The sequence below is a fragment of the Eimeria tenella genome, genomic scaffold (genome assembly GCF_000499545.2).
Source record: "Eimeria tenella Houghton genomic scaffold, Eth_scaff38, whole genome shotgun sequence".
Classification (NCBI taxonomy): Eukaryota; Apicomplexa; class Conoidasida; order Eucoccidiorida; family Eimeriidae; genus Eimeria; species Eimeria tenella.
Window position 1 is genome coordinate 17,819 of NW_013543302.1, and position 26,956 is coordinate 44,774.

Sequence of the window (26,956 nt, forward strand, 5' to 3'; positions counted from 1 at the left end):
CAGCAGCAGCAGCAGCAGCAGCAGCAGCAGAAACGATTACGGACCGGGACAAGCTGCGAGCAGCAGTGCTGGAGCGGCGCAGGAGGGAGGAGCGGCTGCTGCAGCAGCAGCAGCAGCAGCAGCAAGAAGAAAGTGAAGAAAGCGAAGAGTCCGAATTCTCAGATGTCTCCGAAGACCAGCCCGAAGAGACAAACGTCGTGCTGCACAAGCCTGTGAGCCAGCAGCAGAGAACTGCAGCTAACAGCCCTCTGCTGCTGCTGCTGCTGCTGCTGCTGCTGCTGTTTGCGGTGTCAGTTGCTGTCGCTGCTTCTGGCGTTTCAGCTTTTCTCGCTGCTGCTGTTGCTGCTCGCGCTGCCGTTGCGGGTGTGCCGCTGCCGCCGTTGCTCGTGCTGCTGCCCCGCTCCCGCTGCTGCTGCTGCTGCTGCTGCTGCTGCTGCAGCGTGGCTGCTGCTTGCGGGGTGCTGCTGCAGGCCTTCGTGCCGAAGGCGAGCCGGCTGACAGTCATGGAGCGGGAGGAGCAGCAGCGGCGGGTGCGGGAGGAGCAGCAGCAGCAGCAGCAGCAAGTGGAGCAGCGGAAGCTGGAGACGAAGCAAATGGTTTACGCAGTCTTGGCCCGCGAAGACGAGGAAGCAGCAGACGCCCCCGTCATTCCCGTGGAGGCGCAGCAGCAGCAGCAGCAGCAGCAGCAGCAGCAGAAGAACCTCATGGGCTCGGAGGAAATGCCGGATGATACTGACGGGCTCGACGCCGCCCAAGAGGTCCATTTTGTCTTTTCTTCTTTTGCTGCCAATTTTGTTTTCACTTTTATTTGTTTTATTTGCTTTATTGTTTTATTATTTTATTTACTTTTATTTTTATTTAAATCCGCTTTCCTGAAATTAGTTAATGCGTGTTTTGCTTTGCTCGCCATTTCTGCACGAGCTTTCTCGTGCAAGAAGAACCGCTGCTGCTGCTGCTGCAGCAGCTGCTGCTGCTGCTGCTGCTGCTATTCACTAAATAGGTTATGATAATAATAATGATTTGATTAGAAGCTGCTGCTGCTTTGCTGCTGCAGTATGAAGACTGGAAGCTGCGAGAGCTCGAGCGGATCCGGAGAGACAAGGAGGAGCAGCTGGAGAGAGAGAAATTCGTGAGTCTGCAGCAGCACGGTGCTGCTGCTGCTGCTGCTGCTGCTGTTTGACTGATTGCTGCTGTTGCTGCTGCTCCACTTGATGCTGCAGCTGCTGCTGCCGCTGGCCTTCTGGCCGGCCCACCTGCTGCTGAAGTCTCGATTGCCTTTTTCCCTTGATCTGCCCCTCCTCATCTCCGCACTCGCACTCTGCTGCTGCTGCTGCTGCTGCTGCTGCTGCAGCTGGAGGCGGTGGAGCGGCGGCGGCAGATGACTGCGGAGGAGCGGCGGGAAGACGACAAAGAACTGGACAAGATGCAGCCCAAGAGGGAAATTCGACACAAGTACAACTTCATGCAGAAGTACTACCACAGGGTGAGCTGCTGCTGCTGCTGCTGCTGCTGCTGCTGTGGCAGCAGCGCGCGTGCAGCCGCCTCGTTTGCTGCTGGCTTTTTCTCTTTGTTGCAAGTAAATGCACTTTATAGCCTGCGTTTGAGCAAATAAATGCAGAAAGCTGTGCGGTTTTGCCTTTGAAATTTAAGCGTGTTGCTGCTGTTTGCTGCGCTGCTGCTGCCTGCTGCGCTGCTGCTGCTGTTTGCTGCTGTTCCCTCCAGGGTGCTTTCTTCCAAGACCTGGCGCGCAGCGGAGAAGAGCCTTTATATCTGCGGGACTTCAACGCCCCTGTTGGGTACGTGTGTCAAGTTGCTTCCCTCACCAGCAGCAGCAGCAGCAGCTGCTGCTGCTGCTGCAGTGGCTGCTGCGTCCAGACGCAGAGGGCGCAGCGGGAGCCAACTGCGCTGCTGCTGCTGCTGCTGCTGCTGCAGGGAAGACAAAGTGGACAAGAAGACTTTGCCGAAGATCCTGCAGCTGCGGCGCGGCGAGCTGGCCCGCGGGGGCCGCAGCAAACACACCCACTTGGTGGATGTGGACACTTCGGATTTGTCTCATCCTTGGGCCCAGGCCACGCGAGACTTGCAGGGACAGAAGCTGCTGAAGAAAGCAGCAGGTGAGTTGCTGCTGCAGCGCTGCTGCGGCGCTGCGCTGCTGCGCTGCTGCGCAGTTCAAGTTCAAGTTCAAGTTCTCGAGGCCGCGGAAAGCTGGTGGAAACTGCGGAATTTAGCGGAATAAATCACCATTTTGAACCAAATTTTGCATTTATTTTCATTTAATTCAACCTGGAAACAGAAAGCTGAGATTTTCCGCGTGTTTCCCCTTTGGGCTGTTCAGGAATCAAAGGCGCCAACGACTTCGAACGGCCTTCGCTGCGGAAACCGAAGCAAGACAGTTGAAGTTCGGGTTTGTTGCATTCTTTTTTCTTTTTATTTCCTTTTATCATTTCTCATTCTCTTTTCTTTGCGGACTTCTTAGTTCCCAGCTGCCGGCAGCAGCAGCCGGGGAGGCGCAGCAGGCGGCGCAGGAACGAGCAGCAGCAGCAGCAGAACTGCTGCCATTTCTGCAGCCGGGGCTTCTTGCAAGCTTTATTAATGGAATATAAACTTATTTATATAATGGGAACTTATTTAACCAAGTTGGACTTCGGAAACTAAAAAGCAGGTTTTGTCCTTCACGGGGAGCCGCAAGCCAAGCGCCGTTCAGGTGTATGCGCAGCTCCAGCAGCAGCTTGCAGTCCCCGCGCTGCAGAGCTCTTCACTTATTTCCTTTTAACTCCTCTTAGCTTCAGTCTTCCTGAAAACTTTCGAGGTTTTTGCTGCTCCTCCTGCTCCAGAAAGCAGCAGAGCCGCTAAGCAGCCCCGGGGAAGAAGGGATGCATGCAGCGCGTCTTAGTACGCTCGCTGCTGCTGCTGCTGCTGTTCACTCAGCTGCTGCTGCTGCTGCTGCTGCTGCTGCTTAGCTAATCGTTGGCTGTGAGGGACTGAGCAAAAGTAAACTTAGGGTCTTGAGTCTACATATATATATATATACACATGTATATATATATACTATATACATATAATATTATATATATATATATTATTATGAGATATATGAATAATATATTCATTCAAAAGCCCTCGAGCGCGGCTCGAGTCGAGTGCAGCTGTAGACTGCATGCAATTGTGTCTTCTAGAGTTCTGTCTTCACCGAATTTTTGTTTTTTGTTTTATTATTAAATCAACAAAAGCATTTTGTTCAAAGCCCTGCAGCTTTGGGTGCAGCAGGAAGAGCCCAGAGAGCTTTATATGAGTGAGAAGCAGCAGAAGCTGTTTGCAGAAGTTGAATTACTTCTTCGGGAAGTTTGCTGTTGCAGTTTGGCGAAGCTGCTGCAGCTGTTGAGGCCTTTGCTGCATGCTTTTGGCTTCTGCTGTTGCAGCTAATTGGCCTTAAGTCATTAAGTTGATTTGGTGGACATAGAGAGTTAATTGGTCTTGGGAAAATTCCGGAAATATGCATTTTGGGCAAATGGGAACTCGAGCGCAAACAAATTCCCAAATTCGAGACGAATCTTCTACTTCATTTTGCGTCTAACGCTTTAAAAACCTGAATTTATTATTTTTATATAAAAAAAACAAAAGAAACTAATTTAAATTGCACAAGAGCTGCTAAGTTGAAGCGCCGCAGCGAAGAAGACCTGTACAGCAAGACATCGGGTCACCGCCCCACGGCTCAAGTCGCGCCATTTTCGTTTCTTTTAACTGCTAACATTCTTTTTTTAAATCTGAAGTTTGCAATTTGAAAAAAGTTTCGCGTACCGCGAGCGAGTCTGCGGTGTATGCGCAGACACCCGAGTTTCGCCCGAATTCCACCGCCTGGACTGCGCGGCTCCCCGCTGCATGTTCATTCCCGTCACAGCTGATCTCGGCAGCAGCTTTTGAATTTGCGCAGAATAAAACAATTGGGGTCTTCTTTTCCTCAGTTTCACTCCTTTCAGGGCCGGCCCGTCGCATTTGCTGCGGCGGCGGTCTGCTGCTGGCGACCGGCAGCGCGGAAGCCCAGATCCTCCGGCTGCCGGGCTCCAGCGCGAGTTCCCGGGTCATGAATTTTGTTTTATTTCCACTTTCTCTTTTAGAAATCACTTCCGACTGGCCAGAGCTGCAGAAATTGCCCACAAAGTCCGCAGCAGCAGCAGCAGCAGCCCCTCCGCGCCCGCCGAGCCTCCTTCTGTGTGCAGCTCGGCTTCCCGGCCACACGGGCGCAAACCCGCTTTGCTGCAGCAGCAGCAGCAGCGTCTCAGCAGCAGCTGCTGCTCCCCCGTGCCCGCAGGTGCCTCCAAAGCAGCGGCAAAAACAGCAGCAGCAGCAGCGACAGAAATACAAGCAGCAGCAACACACCTCCCGCACCAGCAGCACCAGCACCAGCAGCAGCAGCAGCAGCAGCAGCAGCGGGAGAATGGCGGAGTCTCTGTCGGGGGCCTTCGGGCCTCTGCCTTATCCGGAGTTTTCCAACATGTTGTTTGTTTGTTTTCCAGTTTTTGTTTTAATGGTTTGTGTCCATGTAGTTCGAGGAGACTCTGGAGGCCCTGGGTACTTGGGTCTTTTTGCTGCTGCTGCTGCTACTTTGCTGCGCTGCGCCGGCGAAGAGGCGGCGCTGCTGCTGCGGGGGGGCCCCCTGGGGGCCCCCAGGGCCCTCCTGAGGGCCCCCGCGCTGCTGCTGCTGCTGGCCCCGCTGGCCAGCTTCTGTGGCTTCCGGCTGCTGCCGCTGCTGCTGCGCCGCAGCGCTTTTGCTGCTGCTCAGATCTGCATATCTCCTGCTGCTGCCTTTGCCCCCGTGGCTCTCGTCCGCAGCCGCAGCAGCACAGCAGCAGCAGCAGCAGCAGCAGCCACAGACTGGCTTGCTGCAGCCTGGCAGCAGCTCAAGCTCCGCAGGCTGCTGCTGCATGCATTCTACTGCAGCAGCAGCAGCGCGGTCGTCTGGCTTGTTGCTGCGCCCCTCGTGCTCTACGCTGCGGGGCTGCTGCTGCAGCAGGCGCAGCAGCAGCAGCGGCAGCACGCCGGCGCTGCTGCGGGGCCCAGGGGCTTTGCTGCTCGCTTCGTGCTGCAGCACCTGCTGCTGCTGCCGCTCCTCGCCTCGCTGCTGCTGCTGCTGCTGCTGCACTTCCTCAACTTCAACCACGTCTGCATCTTCGGCTTCATGCCGCTCCTCTTGGCTCTAAACTTCGTCGTTTTCGCCGCAGACCCAGTGAGACACTGCTGCTGCTGCTGCTGCTGCTGCTGTTGCTGTTTCTCCTGCTGCTGCTCCTGCTGTTTCTGCTGCTCCTGCTGTTTCTGCCGCTGCTGCTACTGTTTCTGCTGCTGCTATTGTTTCTGCCGCTTCTGCTGCTGCCGTTGCTTCTGCTGCTGTTTCTGCTGCTGCTTGTGCTGCTGCTGTTACTGCTGCTGCTGCTGCTGTTTCTCCTGCTGTTGTTGTTGTTTGTCCTCTTCCTGCTGCTGTTTTGTATTTGCTGCTCTTGGTGCTGCTGCTGCTCGTTTTGGTGTAGGCTGCTGCAGTTCTTGTTGCAGCAGCACTCTTGTGCACACTATCCGTTTTCCCCTGTAATACTTTAAAGCGCATGCAGACTTTGCTGCTGTTGCAGCAGCTGCTGCTATTGCTGCTGCTGTTGCTGCTGCAGCAGCGCGTGGCTATATTCTGTATATCTTTCCATCCACAGCGCATGCGCCTCTGTGCGTTGTTCTCGGTGTTCGCTTCCTCATCAGATCCACTCCTGCTGCTGCTGCTGCTGCTGCTGCTGTGTGTTGCTGCAGAAAATGGCGATAGGAGCTGCTGCGGAGGGCTGGGTGTCTTTGGTTTCAATGCGCTGGTGTCTGGCTTTTGTTTGCTTCGGCTTTTTTCTGTTTGAAGCTCCTCTGTACGACGTGCTGCTGCTTGCTGCTGCAGCAGGTGCTGCTGCTGCAGTTGCTGCTGCTTCTCTCGCGGCTCTGCCCTTCGCGCTCGGGGCCGCGCTCGCCGCCGCAGCAGCAGCAGCAGCAGCAGCAGCAGCGCCAGGAGCAGCAAATGGGCTCATCTTCGATGTTATTGAAAGCCCTGTTGGGCCGCTGCTTGCTGCCTTCTTGGGTGCTGCTGCTGCTGGCGTTTTCAGCCAGCCGCGGCTGCTGCTGCTGTCCTTATTTGCTGCTAACAGAGTGAGCAGCAGCAAACTTGAACCTTTCCAGCTGCTGCTGCTGCCACTATTTCATACTTACAAATGTTTATGTTTAAATATAATTTTATTTAAACATTTTAAAACTCTTTTGTTTGAATTTATTTGTACCCCAGACATGCATGCATGCATCTGCATGCACAGCTGCTGCAGTGTTCAAATTTGCAACTTTTCAACTTTCGCCACTTTGCATGCGCTGCTGCATTTAATCTTTTATTTTTATTTGAATATTTGAAATATATTTTATTTTTCAAAGTTTGGGTTTTAGAAGAATTTGTTTTCATTTCTTTTTGCTTCTGCTGCTGCGCATTTGTGTCAGCTGAGCTGTTGGCACTTTCGAAGGAACTAAAAGGAATTAAAGTTTAATTTAATTCTTTTAATTTTAAAATTAAAAGAATTGAATGAATTCTTTTATTGTTTGCATTTGTTCTGCTGCTTTGCTGCAGGAAGAAGGCAGACTGTGGGCGCGGCTGGCTTTAGTGTTCAGTTTTTATTTCTGTCTCGTTTTCTTGCCTTTCTCTTCTGTATCTACACCTGAATCCCTCACTCAATTGTGAGTTTGTTTTAATTTAATTCATTTTATTCATTTAATTCATTTAATTCATTTAATTCACTTTATTTTTTCAGAACTTTTCTGTTTTCCGAGGTGCTTTGCTGTAGCTTCTTGGCCTGGATCTGTTTTCCTCCGCATTCTTTTTAATTTTATTATTTTTGTTTTATTTTTTATTATTTTTGTTTCATTTTTTATTATTTTTATTATTCTTTCATTTCTTTTTGCCTTTTTTTCTTTTTATTCTTCCTATTTGGGTGCTTCTAGCCTCACAAATAGCCTCACAAATTACTCCTTGTGTTTTTGTTTATTTTTCAATTTAGATCTCATCTAACCAATAAATAAATCTATTAATTTATTTATTTGTTTATATTTATTAATTTATTTATAAGTATTTGAATTAATTTGTCTTTATTTGCAGCTTCTTCGGCGCTTCGCCCTCTCTGTACACCGCGCTTCTGCGTCAAGGTTCGTTTAGTGTCTTGGTCAAATCTTTTTTGTTTTTTGTTTATTTTCGTTTTAATTTCTTTTATTTTGAATTTATTTAGTTTATTATTTAATTTTTTTATTTTAATTCTATTTTGTTTTTTGTTTCTTTATTTATTCGGCGAGCTGCCTCTGGCCTTCGTTGTTGCTGCAGGTTTTCTTTCGCTTTTGTTTCTGTGCACAAATATAAATAATAAAAAGCAAACTATTAGAAATATTTAATTATTTGTTTTTAATTTATTGTTTCATTTATATTTTATTGTTTGTTTTGCTTTTTGTTCTTCTGCTTCTTCCTGCTGCTGCGCTGCTGCTGCAGATGTCGTCGTCGGCGCCTTGGCCGCCAAAATTTGCCTCTTTTGGCCTTCGCTGTTTCTGCTGTCACCTCACCGTGAGTTCCCAACGAATTGATCAAACAATTTCAAAATAAAATAAAAATAAAAATAAAAATAAATCAATCAATTTTAAAAACAAATTAATAATACAGCAAGTAAATCAGTTTCAAAAACAAACAAATTCGTAATTCCAAAATGCGGAAAGCGCGCCCTTCATAGCGATGCCCCATAAGGAGGAACCCGAACTGCTAAACCCTAAACCCTAAACCCTAAACCCTAAACCCCCATTAAATTAAAAGTATGTCTCAAACCCTTTTTTAATTTGAATTAAGAGGTTTTGTTTCTGTTCGCAGCGACGCTGAAGAAAGTCATTAGTGTGTCGCTTTCCGTTTCTGTCTTGGTGGCGATGGCGTCAGACGTGAGGCAACTTGAGTTCAAGTTCAGATTTGAATTAAATGAATTTTTAACTTTTTAATTTCAAATAAGTTTAATGCAACTCCAAACAAATTTAATTCAACTTTTTTCGAATATCTGTTCTGTTCAAATATCTATTTTGGTTCTGTTTTGCTGCATTCAACTTGTTCAACTTCCGCTTCTTTTCGGGTTTCCAGCTTTGATTTGTTTCCTTTCTCTTCTATAATGTCCCATTTTATAATAATACTGTTTATAATATTCTATTTTGTATTTTAGTTTACTTATTTGGAGGAATTCAGATCTTTTTGCTGCGCTTTCTGTTCAGCACTGGGGCACCATCGGCCCGGGCTTCCTGGGGTGTCTGGCCTGCCTTTACTATTTGCTGTTCAAGTAAATGGAAAAGCAAATTACATTTTAAAATTAAGATAAGTTTTAAAATAAAGGAAATGGACTTCGGAAGAAGTGCTTGAAGTGAACTAGACTTTGAAAGTTCCTCGAAGTGGCCACAAACAAGAGATCGCCTCAGCAGCGGCACAGCAGCAGCACAGCAGCAGCACAGGCAGATGCAACTACAAAGGAAATAAAAAATCCAGCGAAAGTATAATATAAAACAAAATCGAAGAAGACCGCTCGGGAGTCTCCAGCTGCAGCAGCAGCAGGAAGCAGCACCTTGAAAGGACCGCCAAACGGCAGGGCGAAGCAGAAGCAGCAGCGGCAGCAGCCGCTGCTGCTGCTGCTGCAGCGCCCGGTGCTGGAGACGGAGCAGCAGCAGCTGCTGCTGCAGCTGCTGCTGCAGCTGCAAGCTGCCTCTGCACCCACAGCAGCCGTTGCTGCTGCCCCACAGGCCCTGGCTGTTCCTGCCGCTCCTGTGCAGGCTGCTGCAGCAGGCGTTCCTGCTGCACTGCTGGCTGGCGCTGCAGCGGCGGGTGCTGCCGCAGCAGCAGCAGGAGCGGGGCTGCAGCAGCAGCTGCAGCAGCAGCTGCTGCTCTTAGAATGAGCAAAGTGACCAGTGGTCCACTCAGGTGACCAGTGGTCCATAGCTCGAGGACTTAGTCGAATTTGCTGTCTGAGCACTTCCCGAAACTTAATTTCAATTCTTTCCTTTTTGTCTTTTTGTTTTCTTTTTGTCTTTTCCGCGTTTTATTCTCCAACGCAAACGCAAATACCCCTCTGCATGCAAATGCATCTTTTTGCATGCAAATGCAGCATTTTTTACATCCAAATACCTTTTTTTTGACGCGAAATGCCCCTCTTGACAACACAAGTCAAAATAACTTCAACACAACACCGCTGGGGCCCTCTTTGGGGCCCCCTGCACACCCAGGGGGCCCCCGGGGGCCCCTGGGGGCCCCGGGCCCCACACCTGCTAAGGGGGGCCCCCAAGAATGACAAAAAAGGGTCCCCCAAACTTCAGAGCCCCCCACATCCATATGCACCCACTGGGGGGCCCCCTGGGGCCCCCCACTGGGGCCCCCACTAAAAGTGGGGCCCCCCTACTGTGGGGGCCCCATGGGGGCCCCCTACTGTGGGGCCCCCCTACTGTGGGGCCCCCGCAGCCTCTAAAGGGCCTCCGGGGCCCCCCGGGCTGCTGCTGGGAGGAGTAAGGCGAGGTTGAAGACTCTGAAAGACCCACTGGAGCAGCAGACCCACTTTTGCATGCAGCTGTTTGTGGAAGCTGAAGAGGCTTCTTCGCTCTGGGGGCTTTAATATTTGCATGCACTCTGGAGGCTTCTGGCTAAAGACAAATACTTGTGTATCTGTCGGGCTCTTTCCTTTGCTGTACGTACACCCCAAGCACACGCACTCGCGAACGAAGACCGGTCCAGAGGTCGTCAAAACTGTTTTATTTCCTCCCCACGAGAGTCTCCCCAGCGCATGCAATCTCAGAGGCGTGGGGGAAGCCCGAACCTGCAGCTTCGGGGCTTCTGCAGAAGGTGCATTCAAATAGGCTCGGCAGTTCCGTTTCGCAGCGTTTGGTCGCGATCTCCCTCGAATAACCCCCGACCTCCGCAACAAATTCAACAAATTAAAAGCAAAATGACTCAAGAAGTCGAAAGTAACCCGAGAAGGCGAGAATCTTGGCCGATTTGCCGGTTTTCCACTTCTGCTGGCTGCGCCTGAGTTGGGGCCCCCGGGGCCCCGGGGCCCCCTGGGGTGCCGTTTGGAGCCGTGTGGAGCTCCTTAGGGCATTTAGTTAAAATTAAATGCGTTTGAAGAAAGTTTTGAATTTAAACGCTTCTGAAGAAAGGCTCCTCATCCGAACAGCCGATCCAGGAGGGGAGGATGCCCTGCTGCTGCAGCGGGCCCCTAGCAGCAGAAGTGATGTTCACGTGGGCCAGAGCAGCAAGGGACTTCGTCTTGGCCAGATTTTCTGCTGCTCCGGGCTCCTGCGCGCCCGTTGCTGCAGCAGCTCGGAGGTGCAGCAGGGCCTTGTGCAGCAGCGCCCTGTTTGCAAAGTGCTGCATGAAGGTCTTGAGTTTTGCTGCTTCTTCGGGACTCAGCGGACTCAGGTTTGCTGCTGCTGCTTCTTTCGCATTTCTTTCGAGTCTTTTGATCCAGGCGGAGGCCGTGGTGCCCTGGCGGTCGAGGCCTGCTGCGAGGTCTTGTTTGGCGGCGCGGAGCGCCGCTGCTGCTGCTTCTGCTGCTTCTGCTGCTGCTGCTGCTGCTGCTGCTGCAGTTGCTGCGCCGGGCGCCGCGGCCGCCTCCACGCGCCGCAGCGCAGCAGCAAACTGCTGCTGCAGCTTGCCCACGTCGAAGGTGGCCAGGGCCAAGTCTGTCTGCAGCTCGACGACGAAGAGTTCCCGCAGCAGGGCCTGGAGTTCAGTCCTTGCTGCAGCAGCTTTTGCTGCTCGCTGCTGCTGCAGCCGCGCCAGGAGGACCCCGTCTGCTGCTGCAGCAGCCCCCTGCGGCTCCAAGTTGGCCTCCAGGAACTCGAGCTCTGCATGCAGCTCTCCCGCGCGTCTGCGCTTGGCCGCGAACTGCAGCCCCGCGTCGACGAGCTGCTGCAGCTGCTGCTGCTGCTGCCCCGCAGCAGCAAACGGCGGCGGCCCCAGCAGCTGCAGCGCCTGCCGCAGCCGCGCCAGACAAGAAGGAGTTGTGTCTCTCTGGTTGGAGAACAAGTAGAGGACGAAGCCGGGGACGAACCTGTTCTGGCCGAGCTCCACGGCGCTCTTGCTGCTGCTGCTGCTGCTGCTGCTGCTGCTGCTGCTGCTGCTGGGCTTCGACAGCGAAGACGCGAAGCAGCTGAACACTGCAGCAGACACCGCCCGCCGCGACAGCACTTGGCGGTCGCTCTCGAAGAGGCCGTCGGGCGGCGCTGCAGCAGACCAGCTGCTGGCGAGTTTGCGGAACTGTCCGTACACGAAAATGGCATCATTTAGCTCCCGGAAGTAAGGAGTTTGCATCAAACTTTCGGGAGTTTGTTCGCCACCAGTGCCACTAATGCCACTAATGTCATTAGTGCCATTAGCGCCGTCGCCGCCGCCTTTTTTCCCGCTTTTTCCGCCGCTTTTCGGCCCCTTTTGCTGCTGCAGCACTGCTGCTGCTTGCTGCTCCCGCAGCAGCAACAGCTGCTCCTCCATCTCCCGCGCCCAGTCCTCCAGCGCCTGGTACAGCAGCGGCAGCCGCTGCTGCTGCTGCTGCAGCTCCCGCCGCTGCTGCTGCCCCTCGTCCCGCTGCTGCTCCTCGTCCTCCTGCTGCTCCTCGTCCCCCCGCTGCTGCTGCTGCTGCTGCTGCTGCTGCTGCTGCTGCTGCTGCTGCTGCTGCTGCTCCGGGCCGAAGCCCCCACGCACAGGGTCGTAAGGAGCCACTCCCGTCTTCGTCTCCAGCTGCAACACTTCTTCGAAGAGCCGCAGCCCCCGCAGCTGCACCAGCTGCCAAGCAGCAGGAGCTGCGGTGAGCCTTGCTGCTGCTGCTGGCGCTGCTGCTGCTGCTGCTGCTCCGGCGACGCGCGAGGCCTGCTCAGCGGGCCCTGCTGCTGCCACTGCTGCTGCTCCCGTCCCTGCAGCAACAATCGAGTTGGCCAGACTTCTCGGGAAGCTTTCTTTGCTGCGCCAGAAGCAGACTTGCCGCAGAGTGTCCAGCAAGCTGTCCTCCGCTGCTGCTGCTGCTGCTGCTGCTGCAGGGTCGTGCCGCACCAGCTGCGGGTCCGTGAGGTTGAACACGTTCCCCGAGCCCGCCAGCTGTCTGTACGCCTCGTCCACAACTGCAGCAGCAGCAGCAGAATCCAGCTGCTGCTGCGTCCAGCTTGTGGCTCTTCTGCTGCGGGCTCTGCTGGCCAGGGCCATCAGTGCTGCTCCCAGCAGCACGAGGGAGAGGCCCACGCGTCCCCTCCAGCGCGAGCGGCGCGCAGAGATGCTTTTTGCTGCTGCTGCTGCTGCTGTTGCTGCTGTTGCCCCCGTCTCCAGCGTCGCCCCCTCCGACTCCGTCCCCGCAACCTCGTCGCCCGCCAGAGAACTCCCGCGCTGCTTCCCTTTGCTGCCTCGCTGGCCCCGTTGCTGCTGCTGCTGCTGCTGCTGCCGCAGAGAGCCGTCGCGAATGGTGGAAAGCTCAAAGTCCGAGCCCCCGCCCGCAGTGTGCGTCTGCGTGTCCTGCGTCTCGAAGGCCCAGCTTTCCGTCGAAAACTCCATTTTCAAAAACTTGGCCAAAAATCGCGCAAAAATCCCCACGGAAAGTGCTGCTTTCCCCGTTCGCGGCACCCAGCAGCAGCAGCAGCGGCAGCAGCAGCAGCAGCGCCACCCGCAGCCAAAACCCGCGCAGCCCAGCGCCTTCGGACACAACTACTGCATGCAAATAAGCCAAAGTCGTTCACAAACGCGAAAATACTTCCAAGTGCTTCGCCTGCACACCGCCGCAGCCACAACTCCCCCGCTTCCGCCCGCGCTCCTCCGCTGGGGATGCTTCCGCTCCTCCTGCTGCTGCTCCCGCTGCTGCTGCTGCTGCTTCGCAGACCCTAAAAGAAGCAAAACCCTTTATTACCCGCAAATAAATGCTGCTTATCTGGAAGCACCAAACCGCAGACTTTGTTTCGAGCTGCTGCCCTGGCGAAAAGAGACGCAGGTGTCTACGGGGCTCCCAGGGAGTCCTCCGAGGTCGATGCGGGCAGAGAGCAGCAAAACAAAAGCAAATCTGCAAACAATTCAGTTAAACAGGTTTAACACCGCTGGCAAACACTTTAGGGATTTATTTGTGCTGCGTTCGGGACACAGTGCAATGAAGGGGCAGCGGCCCTGATTGCTGCTAGTGTCGATGCTAGGGCGATCTTCCCAGGAAGCTGCAGAGGTTGGCTATGTTCTGCGCGCTTTCCTCGAAAATATTTATATTCCGCGAAAGAAAACAGAAAACAAAGCCTCATAGGAGGCTCAGAAGCCTCTCTAGCGAACAAAATTAGGCGAAACTCGTTCGAGACTGGGAGATAGCTGTCTTTCAGTCCTGAGCACAGCCGCTAGATCGGCGCCGCGATTAACGTGGAGATCTGCGCTTCTTTCCAAATGCTAATGAAATTATATTATTGAGTTGATTATATTATTTCATTTCACGGAAAGGAAACTCTTGGAGCCACCCTGGACGGCCAGGTTGAGTTCCAACGCTCCTCCCCCAGCAGGAGCGGACATGGGGGAGGCGACGAAAGCAAAACTAAAATGGCAATAAATGCCATGATTATCCCCCAGAAAGTGCAGAAAAGTAGAAAAGGGATGAAAATAAAGCTAAAAAAATCAAAAACTGTGGCGCTTTCCCCATGAGTTCGTGGCGAGGCAGCCAAATACATAGTTCACTTCGATGCTGCCAGCAAATCAAAGCCTATGCAGGAAGCTGGGCGCCATTGGAGGAATTTGTGCAAAACTTAAAACCAGAAGCCCCATTTATGGATTCTAGAAATAATACAACAATAGAAGAAGCTTGAGAAGTCCCCAAAAGGACATTATGATGGAGGAATTTGGGGGAGAGCTAGCTGCTGAACTCCCACGGGAAATTCATTTCAAGCAAAGAAAGTAAAAGCTGAAATGCACCAAAGGAAGCTGTCTGTTTGCAATTTCTTCGGAAATGAAGAAGAGCCGAACAGCTTACCTCAATCTTATTGCTGTTCTGATTCTCCTTCGCGTCTCTAGAGGGGCCTAAACCCTAAACCCTAAACCGTAAACCCTACAGCTGAAATGGACAGCAAGACAGCCGCCCAGCTCGCGCCTAATCGCTCTTATGTGCTGCCTTTCTGCGAAGCAGCAGCAAAAGCCTTCATGGACTCATTTCAATTTATTAATTCCTTCATTTTGGACATTTTCTGAAAGTTATAGTGCATTCTGGTGCACTGCGTTGCTTCTCCCCACCCATGCAGCTCTAGAGTTGCAGAATTGCAAGTTTTTCTTGTTTCAAGAAGAATGCTGGACCCTCTTAATCCTTATTTTGTATTTTGAAAAGTTAATTGTTTTGTCGCATTAAATAAGTAGCTGCTGCCTTGTCGTGGCCTATTTTACTTGCCCAATCGGCTGCAGATGGTAGCCGTCAATTGTATTGAACTTTGTTTCCTAGATTTCAGGAAACGAAAACTTGAATTTAACTCAAAAGAAATAACTCAAGAGCCTCTTTTGAGTACGAATGGGCTTCGACAAGCACGTTTGTCCTCAAGAATAGGCTCTTAATTAGTTTTATTGAATTAATTTCATTTCAATTGAATTCAAGACTTCGGTTTTCTTGGGGAGAGAAAGCGAAGGAAAGCTGAATGCAATGTCGAGGCTGACATCCATAAGAATATGCCGTGAGGCACAGCGACAGCGGACTTTTTCTGAAACGCAACCATTCTGGAGTTCATTTACATGAAAATACATCTTTGATAAATCAAATTTGAAGAAAAAAGAAGATTTCAACGGGAGGGAAGGCGGGTCTAAGAAAAACGGTGCTAAGGCAGCTACGAATTAATTTGAAAAGCGGGAAAAGAGCAAAATGGCCCCCGAAGAAATATGTCCGAATTAAAATTGCCTTTCTCTCCTATTATTTCCCAACACCTTTTCTGAAATTTCCCAATAAGCTGCTGAAAAGCCAAACTCAACCAGCAAGAACTGCCCGCGGGCTGCACAGAGGCTTTGAAAGCTCCAGCAGCTCAGCCAGAGAAGGTACAAACAAAAGAAAGATCTACAGAAGTCCAGAAAAGACTAAATAAACTAAAGAAACAAAAAAAGGTGAAAAAAAGGCTGCTGCCAAAAGAGCCAGCCAGCAGCTTTTCCTTGTTGTTTTGGCTCTTTGCAGTTTCACTGTTCTCTGGTTTCACTCTGAGAGGAAGTCAGACTTGAAATCCACATATATATAATGCATGCAAGTGAGTTTATCTCTGTCCTGTACAGAGGAAATGGCAAATGAGTTGGGCTCTAGTAAGAAAAAATAAATCTGAAAAGATACAGCAATGCTCATAGGCCAGAGGATAACAAATATCCTCTTTGCCAGTTTGTTTCGAAAGCAGAACAGCTCAAAGACGGGCATTTAGTCATTTGTGTACTTTCACTGTTTGCAAATAAATAAAAAATCAAACTAATCGAATTTATCTCCCAAATTTAGGCAAAATGTTGATTGCGGGAACATTCAGCAGCAAGTATAAGGCGCTTTTCTCATCTTTGCACAAAGCCATCAGCTGGCGGGCGAAGTCAAGTTGAGTCTTGTTGCGTCTTTACTTATTTATTTTTATTTCACAAAAGAAATAAAATGAAGAGTAAGGGGCAGTTTATCTAACTGAGCAGAGAGTGGCAGAGAGTGAAATAGTGAGCTCAGACGATTTCCTTTTTTCTTCTCTCTCTTGTGCTCTTAGGGCTCTCCCCAGCTAAGAGAAGCCGCCAAATTTCGCAGTCATTTCAGTCCATTTATTATTTGTTGATTATCTGCATTTAATCGGTGCGAAGAGGAAGCCTATTGAGGTGCTCTTTCTGGTCGCGTCTACCCGCGGGATTCCTCTTTGGCTGTAGTTGGCTGAGCCTTGCAGAGGCATTTTGGCCTGAACAGACCCATTAGGGAGTCTCCAATCTATCCGGGTCCTTCTCTTTTAGTTAATTGCATTCTATTCTTCTTATTTTATAATCTGGAACTAAGTTGTTGGCAGGGACACAGGAGGATTCCTGCTTAGGAGAGGCGGCTGTAGCGCAGGGGGGTGGACGGAGAAACAGGTATCCATGGAGCCGATTCGTCACTTTTTCGTATAATGTTGTCTATTATGCTTTATAAAGTAATAATAAATAAAATTTAAATGTGAAAAACAAAAAAAAGGTGAAACGCAGTCGTTTTCCTGCTTCCAAACAGTATCGAGGCGTGATCACCTGTCGGCTGCGAGCAGTTGCCGGTTCTGTGCAGCTTTCGCTCGTTGTGCCCGGGCTAGACATTAATCTTTCTTTATTTCAAACGTTAATTATTTTTTGTTGTTTATAAATTCATTTAAAATGTATTTGAGAATAAGAGGGGTCGGTGGGGTCGAAAATTGAGTCGGACTTCCACCAACCCCACCACCCCCAACAGTCGTGGGCATGCCGCCTGATCGTGCGTGTGTGGGAGTTCATTTGCATCTTTTAAATTCAAAACCGAACAAACTCTATTTGATAATGTTTTTGATAACAAATAACAAGAGCTTTCTCGTCTTTTGATTGCAGCAGCGACTTCCTGTGCCGCGGCCGAAGGCAGCGTCAGCGGCGCAGTTGCGTTTCCCTCCTGCACACTGCGAGTGAGTTAAAAGGCTCCAAATAGTGCATATTCATTCCATTTAATTCTAAAATGCATTTTAATTTATAGTTTCGAGTTTGTAGACCCCCTTTTCCCCGCGGAAGCCGCGCATTCTGCAAGTGCATTCCACTTCCGTTCAGCTTTCCCCGCGTTCTGTGCGCTGTCTGCGCAGCGCTTTCGCCGGGGCCTTCGCGGGGCTCCAAAACCGGCCTTACGGAGTGCTGGCAGCCCCCGCTGCTGCTGCTGCTGCTGCTGCTGCTGCTGCAGCGAAGATGTTCGAGTGCAGCCTGGACGGGCTGACGCTGCGGCGAATCTTCGAAGCCCTCAAAGACACCTGCGCAGAAGTCAACTTCGTCTGCGACGCTGAGGGCTGCTGCATGCAGGCCATGGACGACAGCCACGTGGCCCTCGTCAGCACTCACTGGGGAATCGACCTTTTCCACAAGTACAGATGCGACGCCCAAGTCACCCTAGGTACTGCTGCTGCAGTGCTGCTGCTGCAATGCTGCTGCTGCTGCAAAGCTGCTGCAGTGCTGGTGCAGTGCTGCTGCTGCTGCAATGCTGCTGCTGCAATGCTGCTGCTGCTGCTGCAATGCTGCTGCTGCAATGCTGCTGCTGCTGCTGCAATGCTGCTACTGCAATGCTGCTGCTGCTGTTGCAATGCTGCTGCTGCAATGCTGCTGCTGCTGCTGCAATGCTGCTGCTGCAATGCTGCTGCTGCTTTTGCTGCTGCTGCTGCTGCTGCGTGTGCAGGTTTGTCCGTGCCGACGCTGCTGAAGGCGCTGCAGCCGGTGAAGTCGAACAAACAAATTGTTCATCTTTCGACTTTGAAGGGAAGCGACGAAGACGGCGAAGTGCTGCACATAGCCATCGAGGATCCCGAGCGGACAGGTGCGTCGACTGTCTTCATTTTCCACTTTCTTGGCTCGTTTTTTCCATTTATTTGTTTAGTTTTTCGTTTTATTTGTTTATTTGTTTGTTATATTCGTTTATTTGTGTGTTTTGTTTGCTTTTCTGCTTGTTTTGGTCATTTATTTGCCATTTCCGCTTTCGCCCGACCCTCGGGCGAGGCTGCTCGGAGCCGTGGCTCGGGTGTACGTACAGCTGCTGCCGCTCCCCAAGTCGTCCATTTGCCATTCCTTTCATCATTTAATTAAATGAATTAAATGGGCAATTAAATTGCAATTAAATTCGAGCTTTAGGCCTTCAATCGTGTGCGTGGACGTGCACATAAATACTGCCAAGTGAAAACATTTTTATTTTTTGTTTTTACATTTATATAAATTTAAAGGTAATTATCTGCATGCATTTCCATGCCGCTGCATGCAACTCACACATGCCGCAATTGCATAATGCAGGCCTAGCCAGAATCCATGCAGCGCAGCAGCAGCAGCACCAGCAGCAACTGCGGCAGCAGCAGCAGCAGCAGCAAGAGGCGCAGCAGCAGCAACTGCGGCAGCAGCAGCAAGAGCAGCAGGAGCAGTAGGGGCAGCAGCAGGGCGTGTAAGGGGCTTGCCCCGCGTGCTCGTTTGCTGTTTGCGTTTGCTGGGGTGTACAGACACCTGGCACATGGAAGTGGCGCTGCTGACAGTTGTGCAGGAGCGGCTGCGGATTCCGGAAGAGCCTTATTCGTGTGTCTGTACAGTCGACGCGAAGGAGTTCCAGGAGCTGCTGCGGTACATACACTCCATTGCGGAAAGCGGTGGGACTTTGCAACAGATGCACTCGCTTTTTTTCTATTTGCTGCTTGTTTAGTATTTATTTGCTGTTTTATTGCTCCTTTGTTGAATTACTGTTTATTTGTTGTTTTATTATTTGTTTGTTTGTTTTGGAATGAGCGCATGCAGACTGGCAAGGGTCTGCAGGCAGACACAAGTGCAGTGTGAACGGGCTGCTTCCTTTCTTACTTTTTTGATTTATTTGTTTTTAATTTAATTTAATTTAAAATAATACTTAATTTGGCATTTCTTCTTGAGAGCTGCAGCAGCCGCGAGAACTGCTGCTGCTGCAGTCGAGTGGCCTGCGGAGGAGCCTCCGCTCTTCGTTGTTTGCGTCATTTGTTTTTATTTCGCGTTTATTCCCATTTAAATTCATTTATTATTTATTTTTATTGTTTTCTTTTTTTGCAGTTAGAATTCGGGGAGAAAAAGATTCTCTTGTGCTTTCCGCGAAAGGCGAAAACTTGGCGGTCACCCGAGTCATCCACGCACCTGTACGTACACCTGAAATAGCCCGAATTTTCAAGTCAGCGAAATTTCGCAAATGTCCATTTAATTATATTTTAGTGCATGCAAAGAAGCCGCTGCTGCTTGACAAATATGTTTTAATAATACTTGAGGCTCTCTTAAATTTATTATTTTCGAAATGAATTTGTTTCTACCAAGTCCTGTGCTTTGCAAATTATCTCCACCCACTAACTACATATGCGCATGTGCTCGCTATTAGCGCCTCTTCACACATGTAACCAACAAGCATAGCATATATATATATATATATATATATATAATATATATATAAAACATATTATATATATAGATATATATATGTTTATATCGTGGCCTTTTGCTTCGTTTCCAAGCAGTCAGTTCCCTTGTTTGTGTAGTGAACCACCGCCGCTGCTTGCCGAGCACCTGGCGTGGCTGCTGCCGCCCTGCTGCTGCTGCTGCTGCTGCTGCAGGACATGCAGTGCAGCGAGAGTTTCGAGCAGGACTTCGCAGTGCGCTACTTGTCGAACTTCGTGAAGGGCGCCAGCCTCTGCGAACGCCTCGAAGTGGCCATGACTCAAGGCACTCCCATGCGCTTCACTTTCCCGCTGCCGCCGCCCGGCCACTGCAGCGCAGCAGCAGCAGCAATGGCTGTCGACGCGGAGGACTTGAGCTGCCTCCGCTTCTACGTCGCGCCCAAGATCGACGAGGACTGACCTGCTGCAGCGCCAGCTGCGGCACCAGCAGCTGCAGCAGCAGCAGCTGCTGCTGCTGCAGCAGCGGCGGCAGCAGCTGCTGCTGCTGCAGCAGCGGCAGCAGCAGCAGGGCCAGCGCAGCAGCAAAGGCGCGCACGCTGCTTGCTGCAGGACGCGCTGCTGCTGCTGCTGCAGGTGCAGGCCCCCACGGGCTCCAGCTGCTAGTAGTAGCTTGGGAAAGGTCTTGGGCAAAGTTTGGGGAAATAAATAAACAAAAACAAATAAATAGAAATAAACCAAAGAGAGGCCAAAGGCGCACGCATTTGCGCCCGCAGCTCCTGCTCTACAAGCAGAGCTGATCTCAGGGTTTGTAATTTCGACTGAGACCGTTTTGCTCTTTGGATTTGATGCAAAAAGCAATTAAATAGATTTGAATTGATGTGGCCGGGTCGGGACGGAAAGCTGTGGCCTTTGGTGTCGTGAGGTGTCTGTACACCTCAAATAAAGGGCAAACGCACTTATTCGTAAATGTTCTTGTGGGAATAATTATTAAACTGCAATTCCAAATCTGTGCTGCGGCGCACTGCGGGTTTGCTGCTGCTGCGCCGCGCGAGCAGCAGCAGCCAGTGTTGCTGCAGTGCCGCAGGGGCTGTGGACAAATATAAAAGCCCACTCTGCAGTTTCTGAGGTCAATATTTGCAAACAGAACAAAACTGAGTAGAGATAATTCGGCTAAGTCCACGAGAAGCGACCCTGGGCCGCGTCTGCGGGGCTTTCGTGTGTAGTAGTGCATGCAAGTGGCTCAAGAACAAACCATTCCCCAAAAGATCCAGGACTTCTGCTGCTTCTTGTTGAATTAATTCCCTCCCAAATGCTGCATTAAACACAATTAGCTGCTCAAGAGGCAGAGGGGGGATACACGAAGTCGAAGGCGTGGTCTTCGCAGGGGTGTCTTTTGAGCCCGTGGCGCATTTCCCCAAAGTCGACTCCCGTCACGTTCTGCAGCAGCAGCAGCAAAAATAAGAATTTAGTTATTTAAATTAATTATAATGCGTTGCTTTGCTGCACAAGTAGCCGCCTAATTCGCAGCGCAGCAGCCCGTGGCTGCCGCCAGCTACGCGCCAGTGGCTGGGCAAACTGAAAGCCTGCGCTGCAGCCTGCAGCGCTTCTCTCGTGCATTGTTTTATAATTTCGGCTTATGAGGCCTTTTTGAATGCAGCTTCTGCGGGGCTTACGTGCAGAGTGGAGAGCTGCAGGTGGCTGCTCTTGCTGGAAACACTTTTCTTGTTTTTTTGAATGTAGTCGTCGCTTCGTTTCGCGTCTTCGCGGGGCATAAAAGTGCGGTCTAAATTGCCCCCGTGGGGCCGCGGCCTTTCAAAAGGGCCGTCCAGGTTCGGCAGCGGCGGATTCCTGTTGTGCACTTCTGGCAGCCGGTCGCTGCGGCCTGCGGACTCTTCCACAGTGAGAAACCGGTCGAACTGCAGCAAGAAAGCAGAACAAAAGACCCAAATTCGAGCTTCTCAGGCCTCTAAAACCATAAATAAACCTTTTATTTCTTTTATTTGAGCATTTAAGTGCCAGTTGGCCACTGGTTTCACTTTACACTGCCGCAGTTCACCGGCTTTAGAAAGCATTCAAACTGAAACATGAACATGCACCAAGCTCAAGTTTCTGAGGCCCAAAAGTGGCAAATTAGCGTCTCAAGTTCCATATAAATGTCCTTTAAAGACTTTTTATTCGTTTGTTTTACAAATGAAGGAGTTTAATATTTTCTGGTTTCGCTGGGGGAGCGCAGAGCGGGGCTGCTGCGCTGCCGATCTCGGAAACATTAGAAAGAAGGCGAACTCAGGAAAAAGAATGCAGCTCAGCAAAAGGACTCGTGAGAAAGTGAGAAACTTTGGCAAATTAAAGAGAGAAATGCGGAAGAAAAGCGGAGACCGCAGCGAAGTGCAAGTCGTGCAGGTGCATGCAAAGGCTTGCCTGCAGGTGGGAGCCAGTGTGCCTTTGGCCCTCGTTCATTCGCTTCCAAGTGTGGTAAGTGTTGTCTCTGTCGATGAAGTCATAATCGCATTCAACAGCAGCACTGCCTTCTCGCCGGCCAGTGCAGAAGGCCATTTTGCCCTCCACGGGTTTCCAGCGGGTCTGGAAGTGGCGCCTTTGCTCCTCCACGTTGACTCCGCAGTGCCGCAGTTGGCTTTTCTTTTGCAAAACTGGCGGCTGCGCTGCAGCAGCAGCAGCTGCTGCTGCGCTGCTGCCCTCGTCCACGCACAGCGAAAATGCTGCGGACTCGCGGCCCTTCCGGTGCAGCCAGTCTGTGCGCTTCCGCGTGTGCTGGTTCAGCTCTGTTATGCGCCCCGTGCGCATGCCTGCGGCGTCTGCTGCTGCTGCTGCTGCCACTGTGCCCGGCCGCCGGTGCGGCAGCCCCCGCCCCTGCCGGTTTGAAGGCACTCCGGCGAATTCGCATGCATTGCTGCTGCGGCTGTAGTCCCCCATTTCCAATTGTGGCCAAAATCCGGGAGAAACCCCGGAAATTCACTCCTCGGAGCCCGCAAGCTGCAGCGGCAGCGGGAGCTAGCAGCAGCCACACGGGGCGCGCAGCAGGCCTTCTCAGCCAGATCCGAAACAGGCTTTACAAGAAAAAGGTAAATTAACGGAGGAGACGGATTTTGAAAGAGTGGGGAAAGGGCTAACTGCAGAAATCTGCTGCCCCTAGGCGGAACTAAAACTGGGCCTGCAGGGATCAGCGCGACCACGGCGGCCAGGTAAACACTACTTTTGAAAGTTATTCCCACGAGTTTAATGCCTTTGAATAGTTTAGAGATGGTGGAAAAAACCAACTCTTCGAAAATTGCAGCTTTCCACGGTGGACCAACGTGTCGGCAGCGCCATACAGTGTCGGCTGTCGAGCGTTTGATGCGCGCCCATCAGCGGGGCAAACTCAGTGCCATTCCAACAAACCAACTCTCCTTTATTTAATTTTTATTATAAAATCCTCTTTTAAAGCCAAATGCACCAGTTAACTCCGGCCTTTCTGGCTTATTTTGGCCCTCTTGCCCTCACGCTGTGTGGGATCATCGAGCGCCAGCAAGCCGTGCACAGGGGCCAATCGGAGTTCTACCCTTCACCTTCCTGCGGATTCGCATTATTTCTTGAATTGGAATTAAATTTGCCTTTTGGCGTTTAGTTTTTAGTGCTGTGATGTAAGGAAGGCGTAGATCCCTCGCTGCTGCGCGTTGCTCGCTCGCCCCCAGCCTCGCAGCACACGAAGAGCTCAGCCAGCATGGCACACACAGAAAAGAAGATTACAAAGCCAAAAGAACTATTATTTTAGACTTTTCTCACTATTTTTGGCGCAATGTTGAAGCACTGTCCCTTATTCTGAGCTAACAACGCGTGGAGAAGCTAACTGAATGAAAACACGATCAGCACGACACCCCAGATAGTCCAGCCGTGGAGATCAACCAGAGCTACAGGAGCCGCACCCATCAAATACAAACTTTATTATTTGCAGAACATTTAAAAGGTGAAGTGGAGAGTTCTATGCAGGTCCACAAAAGACAGATTCTTCCCGATTTGTGCCCCCGCGAGGTCTTGCATAGATGTATGCTCGGGTCTATAAAATAGCTATAGCCATATATCCACAGCAGATTCACTTCGCCCGCTTTCCTTGTCACGCTGTGGGCTGGCCGCACCAGCTTTCTCCTGCATTTGCAGCCAAACAAGTTTGCAAAAGAGAACAGAGTTTCATTTTTTGTGGCATTTTCGTCTCCTTTGCACGAAATTAAAAGGCCAAAGAGGACAGATCAACAGAACTTGAGACAAATTGCTCAGCACTTTAGTGCAAAAGGAATTTCGCTGCATTCAAAAAAGAAGATTGGGTGGGGGGCCCCACCGTCTGCAGCTCCTTGGCAAGCAGCACCAATCTGAAGTTCAGTTTTGTGCAGTTTCCTCAAGAACTTTGCAAATAAATACTTTTATTTAATCCAATTAATATGATTAGTTGAAGAACAATTAATTAGTGGACAACAAACCACTCCCCACGCCTCTCATCCACCACGGAACTTTGTTTCCCAGCCAGTCCTCATTTACCAATTTCCACTTTGAGGCAACAACTGAATCCATTGCTTTAATTTGACCTGCGAAATCTCTTTAATTTTCATTTCTTAAGTAACTTTGCTGCCCCATTTGCAGCAAACACACAAAGCCGCTTCAAAGTTTAATAGTTGGTGGAAATTGAACAAATTTTCCGTGCAAATGTTTTCGAAGTTTTCCAAATTCAACTTTTCGGGCATCATCTGTCTATGAGTTTGGCCCAAACAAAGCCAACTGCTTGGTGGTCCATCGCAGCTGAATTAAAAAAGATGTAAAAGCCATTACGAGTTATTTTTAAATCAAAAGAATTTAAATTGTGAGCTGCGTGGAGTGCGCGGAGGGAAAACAAATCGGGTCTGAGAGATACGGATGGCCCCCGAAATGAAACTGCTGCTTTTGGAACAAAATAAAAAACCAGATCCCCGCAAAAAAACCAAGAGATACCAATATGCTTCATTTATAATGCATTTAACGGTATTATTCTCGCGATTATCGTCGAATGCGTTGTGGATTCCACGGGGAGTGGCGAGCCCAGCTCACTGTGCAGTGTAGACTACCTCCACAGCGAATGGCTCAACACTAAGCGCCTAAAGTGAAGCTGTATATCATGAAACTACCGCCATTAATCTGAAGTTCTCGTGCCTGTTTTGCTGCGCATGCATGCAGCAACTTTCGGGGCCTCAAGAACCACCAATCTCTGAAACCTAGACCCTAGTTTGTGCAGAAACGTGCTGCGCAGGAAGGCCCAATTGGGCTCTTCAGTCTGTGAAATTCTGGGAAGTAAAGTAAAAGGCAACAGAGAAAAGAATTGGCTTGCAGAGAAAGTAAGCTGCCCGCCAAAGTGTGTGAACAAGTGCTTCTGTGTGCATCTTCTTGCATGCATTGCTTCGGTAATATGTAAATGAATGAATATTCTGTTCAAAAGCATGTACCTGCATGCAGTTCTGGCAGTACAGACTTCCAGAAAACAGAAAAAGAGATGTTTCCGCATGCGCATTTGCACATGCACACTCATGTGCAGACTCCATTTTGCTGCGCCAGGTCCTCCTCGCTATCCCCCACTACCTTCGCTGGTGATTTTATTTCACAACTTTCGCATTTCAGCATTTAATTTGACCATTTAACTTCCAAGATTTGCATTTCCAGCTTCTTCCAATTCCAAGTTTCGTTGTTCGCGAGTCTTGTACGCCCCTGGCACGCAGTGGGACTTGTCGTTTCGATTTGTTTGCTTCGTGTTGCATTTCAAAAAGTCGACTGAGTCCTTCCTCGCACATTCGCCGCCACGTTAGCCGACTGCCCACTCCCTTGCCTGCTGCCGAGCCACAAACGAAGACCCCCAAGCCCCCCGGCGGGCTCACCAGCAGCTGCGTGCACCAGCAGCAGCAGCAGCAGCAGCAGCAGCAGCAGCAGGCGGTCAGGCGTCGCGGGCCTGCTCCGCGTGGGTTTCGGGCTCGGGCTCCACGAGCATGGAGGCCAGCTTGAGGCCGGCGATGCGGCTGGCGAGCGCGAGCTCGTACACGAGCGCCTCGAGCCTCTTTTGGGAATACTTCAACGCGTCATATTTTCTGCGGAGAGGCAAATTGCGCAGGTCCAGCAGCAGCATTTGTTCGTGCACGGCGGCAACGAACGCCGCGCACTCCTGCACTGCTGCGCGGTGGCCTTCGGTGGCGCGCAGCACTGCGAATCTGCGCGCAGCGCACTTCAAACTGAGTTCGACTTGTTCGTTTTTTGTTCTTTTTCGTTTCGTTTCGCTTTCTTTTGCTTTGCTTCCACTTTTGCTCTACTCTTAGTTTGCTCGGCTCGGTTTTGCGCCTCGGGCGAGGCCCGATCGCGCGCACTTCACGCACGTGCAGCACTTTCGTGCCAGTCGGCAGTGCTGCTGCTGCTGCTGCTGCTGCTGCTGCGCATCTCGCTGCGAGAGCCACGCAGAGGCTGCTGCTGCAGATCCGCAACTGCAGCCGCGACCGGCCCTCTGTCTGCATTCGTTTTCATTCATTTCAAGAAACTAACCCAAGTAATGGAATTGACGCAAATACTTCGAATAAATTTGCAAAACTAATTTGAATTCCCGCTCGCTCCAGAACAGCAGCAGCCGCAGCAGCAGCAGCAGCAGCAGCAGCAGCAGCAGCAGCAGCAGCGGCGGCAGCCGACCTGTTCAACTCGCCCGTGCAGTCCATGAGCCCCCCCAAGTACTCTTCAACTCGAATTTCTTTTATTTCTTTTATTTCTTTTCGAGTTAATAAACTTTTGTGCAAAAGAAAATGCAAAAATATGCGGGCCTCCGCGTACTCCTCCACGGCCCCCGTGAGCATGCCTGCAGGCACCAAGACTCCCCCGCCGGCTGCGCCTTTTGCCCCACAAACCCTAAACCCTAAACCCTAAACCCTAAACCCTAAACCCTAAACCCTAGCTGCGGCGGGGCTGCGTGTGTCGAGGGAGGAGAGCAGTCTGGAGCCCGAGCGGAAACACGACTTTAAATGTTTTAACTGAAGACTGGCGAGTGGGCGCTGGGGTGTGCGCGGCGTTGCTCTGGGGTGTACAGACACCGCAGCAGCCCACCTGCCAGCCGCAGCGCCGGATGCTCTTCAGTGATTGGCCAGATGTTTTCATTGAAGACTTTTTGGGCCATCTGGAGGTGGCTCTGGGCCTCCGGGGTGTCTCTACGGTGGAGAGCAAAGATGGCTTGTTTGCTCAGCTTGATCACCTCCCTGGCCAAAAGAATTGATTCATTAATTCGTCAATTCATTATTTATTTATTTATTTCTTCTTTAATTTGTTATAGTTTTAGTTTTATCAAATAACTCTTTTGAAGTTATTAATTAACTAACTAACTAATTAATTAATTACTTCTTTTTTAATTCATCACAGTTTCAGCTTTTATCTTGTGATTCCACCATTTCGAGCGTGTTCAACACTTTCTGTTTCGGGCCAAATTTTTAATTCTTTTTTCATATTCACTATTTATTTATTTGTTTATTTATTTATTCATTTATTTATGTGTGTATTTATTTATTCATTTATGTATTTATGTATTTATTTATTTATTTATTTAATTTATTTATTTACCTGCTTTTTTTAATTAGTTCTTCTCTCATGGCGTCTTCGCGCGCATACTCTTCGATGATCTCCCGGAAGTCCGTCGGGTCCACCCCGTGGGCATTCTCTGCGGCCATCGCGGCGAAACTGGAGCAGCTTTTTGCAAAAACTTGAAATTATTTTTGAATTTTTTTGAATCTTTTTGAATTTTTCGAACTTTTGGAACTTTTTGAATTAAAAACTGCAAGTTAAAGACCCAGCAACTCTCCAGATG

At 50.4% G+C, this 26,956-nt stretch overlaps 7 protein-coding genes across 7 annotated transcripts in view; 4 read left to right on the forward strand and 3 right to left on the reverse strand.

The window, feature by feature from the left end:
• The window catches only part of ETH_00014625 (Microfibrillar-associated protein 1, putative), a gene marked incomplete at both ends in the record, with an annotated part of 2,949 nt that extends 552 nt beyond the window's left edge, over positions 1-2,397 (forward strand). The window contains 7 exons of the mRNA XM_013376594.1: positions 54-212; positions 471-758; positions 1,055-1,129; positions 1,352-1,483; positions 1,723-1,796; positions 1,933-2,114; positions 2,336-2,397. Coding sequence (XP_013232048.1) covers positions 54-212; positions 471-758; positions 1,055-1,129; positions 1,352-1,483; positions 1,723-1,796; positions 1,933-2,114; positions 2,336-2,397 — 972 coding nt within the window. The remainder of the gene's footprint in view (positions 1-53; positions 213-470; positions 759-1,054; positions 1,130-1,351; positions 1,484-1,722; positions 1,797-1,932; positions 2,115-2,335) is intronic.
• A 1,684-nt stretch (positions 2,398-4,081) lies between these two features.
• Positions 4,082-8,961, forward strand: ETH_00014630 (uncharacterized protein; the record flags this gene model as incomplete). Its single annotated transcript, XM_013376595.1, has 8 exons — positions 4,082-5,224; positions 5,788-6,165; positions 6,629-6,735; positions 7,154-7,200; positions 7,535-7,606; positions 7,904-7,968; positions 8,290-8,354; positions 8,658-8,961. 8 exons carry the CDS (start codon positions 4,082-4,084, stop codon positions 8,959-8,961), a joined length of 2,181 nt encoding a protein of 726 aa, XP_013232049.1.
• A 1,231-nt stretch (positions 8,962-10,192) lies between these two features.
• ETH_00014635 (uncharacterized protein) lies at positions 10,193-12,592 on the reverse strand (the record flags this gene model as incomplete). Its single annotated transcript, XM_013376596.1, has 1 exon — positions 10,193-12,592. One exon carries the CDS (start codon positions 12,590-12,592, stop codon positions 10,193-10,195), a length of 2,400 nt encoding a protein of 799 aa, XP_013232050.1.
• Positions 12,593-16,155: 3,563 nt separating this feature from the next.
• Positions 16,156-18,141, forward strand: ETH_00014640 (proliferating cell nuclear antigen, putative; the record flags this gene model as incomplete). The annotated part of the gene is made up of 5 exons (XM_013376597.1): positions 16,156-16,167; positions 16,586-16,656; positions 16,828-17,129; positions 17,409-17,546; positions 18,014-18,141. The coding sequence occupies 5 exons, from the start codon at positions 16,156-16,158 to the stop codon at positions 18,139-18,141; spliced, it is 651 nt and encodes a 216-aa protein (XP_013232051.1).
• An 83-nt stretch (positions 18,142-18,224) lies between these two features.
• ETH_00014645 (Proliferating cell nuclear antigen, related) lies at positions 18,225-19,575 on the forward strand (the record flags this gene model as incomplete). Its single annotated transcript, XM_013376598.1, has 3 exons — positions 18,225-18,357; positions 18,785-18,867; positions 19,333-19,575. 3 exons carry the CDS (start codon positions 18,225-18,227, stop codon positions 19,573-19,575), a joined length of 459 nt encoding a protein of 152 aa, XP_013232052.1.
• An 876-nt stretch (positions 19,576-20,451) lies between these two features.
• ETH_00014650 (uncharacterized protein) lies at positions 20,452-22,047 on the reverse strand (the record flags this gene model as incomplete). The annotated part of the gene is made up of 3 exons (XM_013376599.1): positions 20,452-20,553; positions 20,790-21,032; positions 21,493-22,047. The coding sequence occupies 3 exons, from the start codon at positions 22,045-22,047 to the stop codon at positions 20,452-20,454; spliced, it is 900 nt and encodes a 299-aa protein (XP_013232053.1).
• Positions 22,048-25,060: 3,013 nt separating this feature from the next.
• Positions 25,061-26,819, reverse strand: ETH_00014655 (translin, putative; the record flags this gene model as incomplete). Its single annotated transcript, XM_013376600.1, has 4 exons — positions 25,061-25,331; positions 25,798-25,993; positions 26,206-26,354; positions 26,713-26,819. 4 exons carry the CDS (start codon positions 26,817-26,819, stop codon positions 25,061-25,063), a joined length of 723 nt encoding a protein of 240 aa, XP_013232054.1.
• Between the last annotated feature and the right edge of the window lie 137 nt (positions 26,820-26,956).